The sequence below is a fragment of the Hypomesus nipponensis genome, chromosome 9, assembly GCF_054491055.1.
Source record: "Hypomesus nipponensis isolate SF chromosome 9, ASM5449105v1, whole genome shotgun sequence".
Classification (NCBI taxonomy): Eukaryota; Metazoa; Chordata; class Actinopteri; order Osmeriformes; family Osmeridae; genus Hypomesus; species Hypomesus nipponensis.
Window position 1 is genome coordinate 10,470,205 of NC_140369.1, and position 11,171 is coordinate 10,481,375.

At 39.9% G+C, this 11,171-nt stretch overlaps 1 protein-coding gene across 3 annotated transcripts; it reads left to right on the forward strand.

The window, feature by feature from the left end:
- Nucleotides 1–746: 746 nt before the first annotated feature.
- On the forward strand, nucleotides 747–10,994 carry b4galnt1b (beta-1,4-N-acetyl-galactosaminyl transferase 1b). 3 transcript variants are annotated; one of them, XM_084706051.1, is made up of 12 exons: nucleotides 747–937; nucleotides 3,232–3,318; nucleotides 3,551–3,773; nucleotides 4,176–4,352; nucleotides 4,644–4,750; nucleotides 5,827–5,864; nucleotides 6,042–6,222; nucleotides 6,444–6,536; nucleotides 6,690–6,877; nucleotides 7,114–7,254; nucleotides 8,499–8,736; nucleotides 8,939–10,994. In XM_084706051.1, exons 3-12 carry the CDS (start codon nucleotides 3,559–3,561, stop codon nucleotides 9,154–9,156), a joined length of 1,596 nt encoding a protein of 531 aa, XP_084562177.1. In that variant the 5' UTR covers nucleotides 747–937; nucleotides 3,232–3,318; nucleotides 3,551–3,558; the 3' UTR covers nucleotides 9,157–10,994. The 3 variants fall into 3 exon arrangements, with proteins under 3 accessions (XP_084562177.1, XP_084562176.1, XP_084562179.1); XM_084706050.1 differs by having other exon boundaries at nucleotides 3,235–3,318; XM_084706053.1 differs by having other exon boundaries at nucleotides 3,235–3,318; nucleotides 8,563–8,736; nucleotides 8,939–9,075.
- The last annotated feature ends 177 nt before the right edge of the window (nucleotides 10,995–11,171 follow it).

The window sequence follows — 11,171 nt, forward strand, 5'->3', positions numbered from 1 at the left end:
GGATTGGACAAGATGAGAGTAAAATGTCACACATAGGCTAAAAGACCTGTCAATTAATTACATTTTTTAACACCCTCCTTTCAGACACGAACTGTTCTTCGATTGGTGCAGAATGGTCTGAAGGTACGGTAGAAGCGTAAATCCTTTGAAAGTTGCTTATGTCAGTAAAGATGACAATAATACAATTATAGCTATCATTGTCTTCTATGTGTCTTTATGTTATACATTCTTAGGTTGCTTTCAGAGAACACATATTTTCTCCAGAAAATCTAAGCCCAAAGACTTAATATGTTGTTGGTAGCTGGGCACCAATTGTTCATTCCTTCTTTTTAAATATAATATTATCTCCGTTGCATAATTTAGAAGACAAGTACAACTGATAACGTTTACATGAGAGAGATAGAGAGAGAGACAGACAGACAGACACAGAGAGAGGAAGAGATAGAGAGAGAGAGAGAGAGAGAGAGAGAGAGAGAGAGAGAGAGAGAGAGAGATATATTACTGTAAAATGTCCTTTCAATATGGACTGCTTTGGCAATACTGCTCAACCCGAACTGTCATGCCAATAAAGCATTCTGAACTGAACTGAACTGAGAGAGAGAGAGAGAGAGAGAGAGAGAGAGAGAGAGAGAGAGAGAGAGAGAGAGAGAGAGAGAGAGAGAGAGAGAGACCTTTGGTGTCTGCGTGCTGCATTCCCTGAACTGGCCGCTGACGGCATCGTTGTCATGTCTGTACATCCACAAGTATTGACGGGCCATAAGAGCGAAGCGCGCAGTGCAGCTACGCAAACCACATCATCTATCGGAATTGATTCGGGTTTACTGCCGTTAATTCACCTACGCATATTGTAACTCCGGTTTAAGAAAAAAATGGTAGATGCAGATGGGTGAACATATTTTTTTAAAAAAAGAAACCCTCAATGGTGGAGCCGTGTAAGGTAAGATTGTGCCAATATAATTTGTGCCTTTCGTTTGAGGTTAATTTAATAATGATAATATTACCTTGAGGGGATTAGAGGTGATTTAGAATTCCATCAAACATTTTGACCAGGTGACAATAATGAAAATCCACAATTTCGGACTCAGTTTGTTGCAAGTGGACAACCCAAACTTGTTATGTTTCATTACCATATACAGACATGTTTAGGCGTTGTCGATGTTTCTAGCTGTAATGTCACGTGTTTAATTCATTATGTAGGGCCTAGGCTAATTTAAGAAAAATAATATTAAATCTCCGAGAAGGCTATAGACTATTGTACCCCTTGGCTGCCAAACCTGTTAATAGGCATTGTTGTGCAATACCCGGTTAGTTAAAAGGCCTGTAGTAGGCTAATGACATAATCACATATGACAGAGGGCAGTGCTTTTAGTTGGGTGGGATTACAAAATAATGTTAAAAGAAAATATGGTGCGAATCCGATGCTCAGGGACTGCAGTAGCCTGTTAAATACAAATAGGGTGGGTTCTGAACCGGCCAAATCGTCACGCACTTATGCGAGGGATACAGAGCCTCAGCTACCCAAGTCCCGTGTGCTTTCATGATTCATTAAAAAAACATATTTGCTCCTTTCAACTACGGGTCTATGCACAACAAAAATGGCGTATATATTTTTACTAACATCCGAGGTATTTTGGGGAGGATTTAGACTATCCCATGTAGGCTATCTGTCTCGAAAGCACCGCGTTTGCGTCACTGATTAGCCCATAGCAGGACTCGCCTGTCCTCACTATCTCAGTTATTCTACCCAAATGACAGATATTTAAACATCTAGTCTACAGCTAAGCCAGTATTTGCGCTTACAATTTTTAGATAAGCCAGAATGTACAGTATTTAAATCGGCATGCTTCGTACCGACATCAACTCCAAACAGGCTATGTCGATTGAAGCATCCACAAAAGCACATCCAGTTCATGGAGAAAAACATTCCTGACACATTTGAGTGGGCCAGATGTGGTATGACCATTGTTTTTACTTTTGTAAGACGCAAATTTAATTCTGCCAAAGATTGCATTGACAGAATTTTACCTTAGCCAATTTATCTTTTACCTTGTCAAATATTATTCTACTGGAGAAAATGGTTGTAGGCCAGATTGTTTTTGCTTTGCCTGATACTGTGAAACAGATTATATCCATCTAGTCTATTAATGATAGACTTCATAATTCTAGTTATATTACAGTTTTTTCTTGTTTGATTAACTTACTAAAACAGACTGAATGTTTTGTAGTCTAAAAATATATATCCCAAATTGAATAAGTAAAATCAGCAGTAAAGAGATACTGTCCTTCTCCTGGGTCATGCAAGTGATATTAAGACATTACATTATATTATAGATAGTTAAGGCTGATAGTGCTGAGTGCTTTCATGGTCCTTTCTTTATAGATAACCTTCTAATGACAACAGTAAAGGGCACTCACCATTTACCATTCAAGGCTTCTGATTAGTCCCTATAATAACTTCTGTTCTAGTGTAGATTAGGCATGTTTTACAGATCAGTTGGGGGGGGGGGGGGGTGAAGTTTCCAGAAAAACTACGAAAAACATAGTTTATCCAAACAAAAGTGTTTTATTAACTACTCCTAAATCACTCGAATCGATGATCTCACACCAAAAACACCAGAGCAATCAGTGGCATACACATTTGATCAAAAGGGTAAATTGGGTAGTGTGGGGTATTAATGTGGTTTATTTCATTTATATATATATATATATATTTATATATATATTTATATATTGATTTACAAAACATATTATTACTTAGCATTTCTTATTCTTATGATTGCATCTGTAAGCAATATAACAGCAACACATTATTACATTAACTTTGTCAAGTTATGTAAAAAAAAAACAACATAAATGACATTAGTCTGGAAAATGTTTGCCTAACCTAACTAAGTCTTTTCTTTGGTGAACTTTTGCTTAGTACCTTCCCCAATCCGAGTCAGAAAGATATTTCATCATGTTTTGGGACTGTAATGTTTACAATTCATGGAGTGTTTGCAGGAGGTTGAACTTGTTGCCAACATTGTGATAGAGCTTGTCCCAACAAAGCGTTTGCACCTTTTTTTGTATGCGCTTGGAATGAAACTAGAGAATTTGATTGAGCTTCAGTTTGTACACAGAAATTAATCAATAGAAAAAATACCTTTGGGCCCTAACCAATGTATTTCAAGTGAGAAATACACATTATGTTTATATGAAAATATCTGAGATTTTTGGCAAACTTCTTTTTAGCAGATGGGAAACTGCTCAGTGCATGATTTCAGGAGATGCAGTTGTCAACAGGAGACCCTCTCTTTCTGAGTGGATAAAGGCAGCAGGGTATGAAGCCATCCACATTCAAATGTTGACAAAACACAGTTTTATGAATGACTAACAATGAAAAGGCATTTGATGTGAAGTTGTTACCAATAAACTTATTTGACAAAATGAATATACCTAATAAACTTTCAAATCTTCTCACAATCATTCTGTAAGGCCTAGAATGTCATTACGTTAGTCCAAATTCTATAAACTTGAATTCTGTCTGTTTATCACTGTGTTCTGGTGCCAGTTTGTAGGATGCGCTCCTTGAGGAAGACTGTGTTGTTAGCCCTCTTGGCCTCTGTGGTTCTGGTTGTGGCCCTCCTCCACTCCTGGCCCACCCGGACCTACAGCACTATAGATGTACGACAGAGGCCAGGGCCTATAGTTGAGCACCACCTGGAGGAAAGGCTACCTGAACTGGACCACATATCTGGAAACATCCCCTATCGCCTGAAGGAAAGCGTGGCAAGGTCAGTTTGCTTGACTGCTCTGCTATGCCAAACTAATTACCATGCATAGAGCTCATCTTAGCAGCGTTCTTACAGCACTGTTAAACAACAACATCACCTGGCGCATGGTAAGCAGGGTTTCCCGCAGAAATTTTTGCGATACAATTATGCGTTCTGCAGAGAAGGGAAACTGGCATTGGTCATGGTTTGGAATGAAAGGGAGAAAACAAGATACAGTAACATGGCGGATATCCCTATGAAAGAAAGACTAGTTTTTTTTTGACAACGTAGTTAAGGCGTGTGCTGCTTAGGCGACCGCCTTAGCTTCAAAGTGCTGCGGGAAACCCTGGTAAGGACAGGTTACTGACCATGGTCAGTTTACAATATTGAAACCTGTTCTATCTGTCTCTGATGAATCTTTAGCTTGTTGGCACGTAACGGGTGTGTATGCGAGGGCGAAAACTGGGGAGTAAACATTCCCTTTGCCCAGCTGTTGTTTCCAAGGGTGTCGGCCCATCCCCTGCACACCGCCTTCGAGGCGTCAGAGCTGGAGGAGATGAAGAAACGGAGGGCAAAAGAGTACCAAGGATTCCAGATGAGGTCTGCTGAAAACCAACCTCCGAATTTTGGGGGGCTTGTAGCATTCTATGGTAGAACTTCATGTTGGGACACAGGACACACAGATCACGCCTATAAGCAAGATAGCTGATGTAATTGCATAACATATTGTTAGTCATAAAGGGTTTGAGGTGAATAACTAGCCTGAAAATATTTCTTAATTCCTCTGTTTTTCATAATATTCCATGATATCCACTGTGTATAAACATCATTTTGTGAAGTGGAAATTGACTGACACACTAGTATTCGCTAACATTAATGTGTCTCCTCCAGATCTCAGAGTCCTGCTAATGCCATCATCCTGGCCGAGGCCAACAGTCCCCTCCAGTATCCAACACAGGGGGTGGAGGTGCGGCCGCTCAAAACCATTCTTGTTCCAGGTCTGACTCTACTCTGCAAGAACTCTTATCCTCCCTCTTCTGTTACCTTTATTTTAGCAGGGCTCTCTTACAACAGCTGCACTGATGGTTGTTTGACAACTAAGGCTTTTTTGGTCCAAAGCAGACAAAAAAAATACATTGGATATTTACCTTTGTAAGTACTTTAAGTACTTAGGATTGTCAATATATTTGTATATAACATCTAGAATCAATACATTGTAAGTACACTTTCAATTGCATAAAGACATAAAAATGAAATGGAAATGTATTAAGCCGTCATTTAAGACATTTAAATGAAATATAATTGTACTCTTTTTTCTGCCTGGGGGAGTGAAGAAGTCTTTTGTTGTACCTAATTGCTGTGAAAGTACCAAATCAATGAAGTCAGTTGCCAAATACAAGTTCAAGACCAAATCTAAGTATTTATTACAGATCTGTAAGGTGCAGTCTGATACACCCAAGGTGAGCATCTCAGAGCACAAGACAGGATAGTACAGGAATGATAATAATACAGGCACTTAAATAGGATCACAATATGGAAGGGGGGGGGGGGGGTGACAATCAACATGGCTTTGCAATCACAGACAGAAGATGCCACATTCATGGTGCTAGGTAGTTTTTGTTTAGTTTATAGATAGGGCTCTTAGAAATGGCCTTGACATTTCTCCTGATATCCTTGTTCAAAGTTGCATGGCACTATACGCTTTGGTAACATTGTGACCTTGGACCTACACAAGTGTCACAGACATTTCCTAATCGCATTTTACAAAGAATTAACTTATGGCAATGCATGCATCAGCAAGGTTTAGCCAACAGCATAATGACAGTTTATCAGTGTATCAGTATCAACCGCCAAAGTTCAAAATCTTTACCCCAAAAGTTTTGCCATCTCTTCCCCCTTCCCCTCCTCACACTGCTACTATGTTTATGCTGTACAGTATACAGCAGGAATACTGTATTGTTAGATGCAGCTGCTATGCAATGCGCAGTTGACTGTTCTGAAAGGAAAACAGAATAAATTCCTAAATCCGTCTATTTGAATGTACACCACTCAATTGTGACTTGCTGTTTTTCAGGTCTGGCATTGCAAGACCTTTCTAGAGAAATCTACTCAGTAAGTCCAAGACAGAGAACCAAACAAAATGATGAACATCTGTTTTTTATTAGGCAGCAGGCATTTCATGTGAACATCCTCTTAGAACCAGGCATCGTGCCATTAGTATGATGTGCAGCACTCCATTTGTGTGTGTTGTTTACGTCTCTCCCTCTCTCCTTTTCTTTTGTCCTCCAGATCAACTTCACTGTTTCATTGGGGACTCTGAATGTTGCAGCAGAGGTGGAGGGGGTCACCATCAAAGGTGATGGTGAGATGCATATGAGCCTGTCCAGCAGTCTGATGCCTAACCTGAACCGCCAGCTGCAGTTTGTCACTTACACCAACACATTGTTCCACCCCAGCACTGCAGACACAGGTGAGGATACACCTTAACACACACAACAGCTTACACACAAACCTAGCTTGTCTATACCCTTTTATTGCAAATCAGCAAAGTACACACAAAGTTACATCCTTAATATCTTCAATGATATGCCTCTTTGGTTTCTGCGGTCTCTGTGATTTAAAGTATCATGTTATTTTGATTTACATAGACATGATAACGTTAATGGAATTCCCCTTTACTCTGTGTTTCAGTGCAGTTTGAGACAGAGGGACATCAAGCCATATTCACCATCAAGATCCGCCATGGAGTAACTCCCAAACTCTACAACACAGGATCTCAAGGGGGTGCGTCACCTGCGTCTTTCATCACAGCTACACAACACTTTCTCAAAGCATCTCTTGTTTACATAAAAAGTCAACAAGCAATTCAACAATACCACCCCAAAAAAAACGTAGACACAAATCCTTGTTGGACAACCTCATCTTTTTTCATCCTAGAATACAACATCAGTGCCCTGGTTACCATAGCAACCAAAACTTTCCTGCGCTACGACAAGCTTCAAGATCTTATCGACAGTGTGCGGCGATACTATCCAACTGTCACCATAGTGATTGCTGATGACAGTGAAAATCCCAAAACTGTATCTGGGCCATACATTGAGCATTACATCATGCCCTTTGGAAAAGTAAGCAAAACACATTGAAGTATTGGGGCATTAAACAAAGGATCCAGAGCATTCATTTTGTTGCCAACATGTTTGTTTTGTTGACACATTATCTGATCTGATTGCTGTCATTGAGAAGTAATAACCAACATTATTGCCATCAAGGTCATTTGAAAATTGTCTGATTATTTTGTTTTGTCTTCTGTGGGTTCTGTTTTTGCTGGCCATCTCTTTCTGTCTCACTCCTCCTGTTGTAGGGCTGGTTTGCTGGAAGGAACCTGGCTGTGTCCCAGGTGACCACCAAATATGTGTTGTGGGTAGATGATGACTTCATCTTCAGCTCCAACACCAAGCTGGAGAAACTAGTGGATGTACTAGAGAGGACCACACTGGACGTGGTGAGGGGAACTGACACACACACAGATGTTTTTCTCAAGGAAAACGTTATTGTCATTTCAAAAACTAATTGCAACTGTTATGTTTGTAAATGTTAGCTTTTTAAAAACGTTTCATTGATAACAGATTGTACATCTGCTCCACCCAAAACAGAGTCATGTTTGTACATGTAAGAAAGGGAATATTTCCTGATGAGACACTTCCTCATGCAGTGATCATTGTGCTGTACTACCTGTAATGCATTTGTATGCACACATATACACACAGTGTGCACTGGTAGTTCAAATTATTTATAAAAGGAATTGTATTTATATAAATTTACATTTACATTTATGCATTTAGCAGACGCTTTTATCCAAAGCAACTTCCAAAAGAGAGCATAGCAAAAGGAAAAGGGCATAGGTCACTGATCATAACAACGAGTTAGCCCCAAACATTGCAAGCAGACAAAACATGAAGCATACATTGTGAAAAAACAAATAAGTGCCAAAGGGAAGAACCATAAGAGCATGCAGTTAAACAAGTTACAATTAAACAACATGAAACTCAAAGAGTGCAAGTACAATTAAGCAGCATGATACCCAAAAAGTGCAAGAGTGTACCTGCAGAAGAACAATCAACAGTAAAATATTTCACAGCAAGTACAACAAGTTTAAATCTGTCATAACTAGCCAACAAGAGCAACAAGTCTTTCAATAAGAGTCATTGTGAACCGAAGAAACTAACATCAGGTCCAGCTAAACATTCCTAAGTTCTGTTGTACTCCCGGAGCAAGTGCGTCTTTAGCCTTTTCTTGAAGAATGTGAATACTTGCATACAACTAAGAGCATGTCACTGAAAGGATAAAAGAAGCAAGGCTGGGGGTGGAGCCTTTTCAGGGTGGAGTACAATGGACCACTTGTGTCCTTAAGGAGGACTCCAGTTGTGGAGATGGTAGTGTATGTTCAACAGCTGCAGGCTACTCAGATCTTTGAATCACCCCATTCTTCACCCCATTCTGCACCTCATTCTTCAATGAGAAATGGTTCCCCCTGATAGACAGGGGGAACATTGTTCTCTTTTCGGGGGACTTTGTTATTGCTACAGCTTTTATTGGATGCAGCCAGTTTCTACAGGACACAATCAAAATCACTCATTGATAGTGACTGATGTTTCTGACTTTGTGATCCTTTTGTGACGCATATCCAGTGTTATCGGTGGTATCTGTTAATGCATGTATGTGTGCACATGTGCATGTGTGTTTCAGGTGGGTGGGGCTGTGCGGGAGGCTACAGGCTACACTGCCACTTACCGGCAGACTATCTCCATAGAACCGGGAGAGGAGCAGGGCGACTGCCTGCACATGCGGAGGGGCTTCCACCATGCTATACAGGGCTTCCCCAACTGTGTTGTCACCGACGGTGTCATCAACTTCTTCCTGGCCCGCACTGACAAGGTGCAGCAGGTTGGCTTTGACCCACGCCTGACCAGAGTTGCCCACCTAGGTGAGAGCACTACACAACGCCACTCCTGTCTTGTGATTGTAGACTTCTGAATGTTTCTGGAAATATGTGATATTATGGTATTATATTATCATCTATATACGTACCATGCATCAATACAACTTGTGTGAAGTAGTACATTCACTGTGTTTGAAGTATGACTGAATAGACAAGTAACTAGTCTTGCTGTTTTGTTATTTTAAAGAATTCTTCATTGACGGCCTTGGCTCACTTCATGTTGGATCCTGTGATGATGTCATAGTCAACCACGCCACCAAGATCAAGCTTCCCTGGGTTGGCCAATCAGAGAGTGACAAGACGTATGCCAAGTTCCGATACCCGCCAGCCTCCTCAGATGCCACTCACACAAAAAACGGTCTTCTCTTCTTTAAGAACCGTTTCCAGTGTTTGACTCGTAATTAAATCCCCCTCCTCATCCCCTGATCCTTGTTTTACCTCCTGTATGTTCCGTCTCTTCCTGAGTTGCCAAAGAAGCTCTTTCCCCATGTGTCCTGTCAGATAAGATTTAGGTCAAGCAGCTTTCATGCCTCCCCTAAATAATGGCCTTGATTAGCTCACTTGTGAGCGAGACTGTCATACTGTAGTAATACAAAAAAATCATGATTTTCTGTCGTTTGCAGTACTGCATTGCTCCTCAAAGTGTACTCTTGATTGTAAACTGAAGGTCATGAGGGGATACCTGTGTTTCATGCCTCAAGTCTCTAAGAAGAACATTTATTATTGAGGCCAAGAACAAAGAAAATCTGAAAATGTTTTGATGACATTATGGACAGATGCTTTGGAAAAGGAAATGAGTAACAACACTACTGTTTTGTTGCTGTTTGTTGTTGCGGAGAGCAGACACGTGTATGTGTGTACTCTGCCCTTCCACTTGCACTATACAAAAGACTATGCTGGGAGCACTGATAAAGGCCAGGCCGGAGCTAATACCAAACGCTACAGGACTGTCAACTAGGAGAGGGAGGACTCTTCTTAGCAATGAGACAATCCTAAAAAGAACCATTATCCAAAACCACATGAAGAACACATTCAAGACTGTGTGGTTCCAAATGGTTCCTACTCTCACTAGGTGGCAGATCCTAAAGTTTTCCTGGTGGTATGGGGTTAAAGTACACTTTAAATGTATGTATTTACCTTTCTGCAAACCCTTTTTCCCAGAATCATTTGTTTTTCATCTGACTGGCACATATCTGAGGAGGAGGGCTGAGGTGCACCAGTGTGGAACCTAATATTAGAACAACCCTGTTTATCCTAGTCATCTGCTGTCCATCTGTCTGAATGTTTGTTTGGGCTTATCCCTTCAAGTTTTATACTAAAAACAATGCCAAGAGCAATGTTTCTGTCTGTGCACGCATTTGAATGGATTTCTGAGATGAATTGCATTTTTATATGTTGCTTACCAGAAGAGTTGGTTGACCAAAGTGCATGTCTCTCTAATTCTTCTTTAAATTCATGTAAAAATTAAAAATAAAATCTCAGAATTGATGGGAATGACACAGTTTGGTGACTTAGCAAGATATAGAGTCTGAGTGATTAGAGCATGGAAGGAAAGGTTTGAATGACACTTACTAAGGTAACACAGTCCAGTACCAAGGCTGCAAAACATTTTGTACTAACAAACTAACAAAACCCAGGGTAAGGCCATACACTTGCCTAAAACTTGATTTTGTGTTGTTCTTTTGTATCATGGCATCTAGATAGAGCCCTTGTGTCAGAAAAATGTTTCTTAATTTTTAACTACTCAGTTTGTAACCATCAATTGTTATTAGCAACCACATAAGTTCACCACCCAGAGATTCACAAGAGGATTTTTATGTTGTAATGTATATGTAACAACTCGAACTTTTGTGCAAAGTTAATGTATGATGTGAACTATTTTTCTCCCACTGAATTGTGATACTGGGGCTAAAGCCTAACTCAAGATGCAAGCATTGAAGTCTGATATTTGCACAAGTAATTCACTTTCATCCATACAGAATTTGTCTACACTGTATAAGTGTGCTGATTTGTAGTTATGGGCAACGATTTAAGTCAAACTTCACCCCCTAGACCACTCTTGTTGAGGTGATTTTAACTTCCAATCTTAGTGTGTTGATGAGGGGTTTTATCAACCACCTGGTATGAGTCCTTATGAGTCTTCCAAATGTACAGAAGAAGACCTGTCTTCACAACCTGCTGCGTTATCTGTCTTTTTTATTTAACATTTTGACATTATTAAAAAAAAAGTATTTGAAAGTCCACTTGAATGTCCAATTATAAAATATGTCATTTAAGATTTAAATATATTTTTCCCTTTGGAAAATATGTAGGTTTGGTAGCCAAATGTAATTATTTATACAGTGTATTAATGTAAGTGCATTGATGTAAGACTACTGTTTGTTTAGCCATTTTACAGTTGGACTTAACACAGAAGTTCT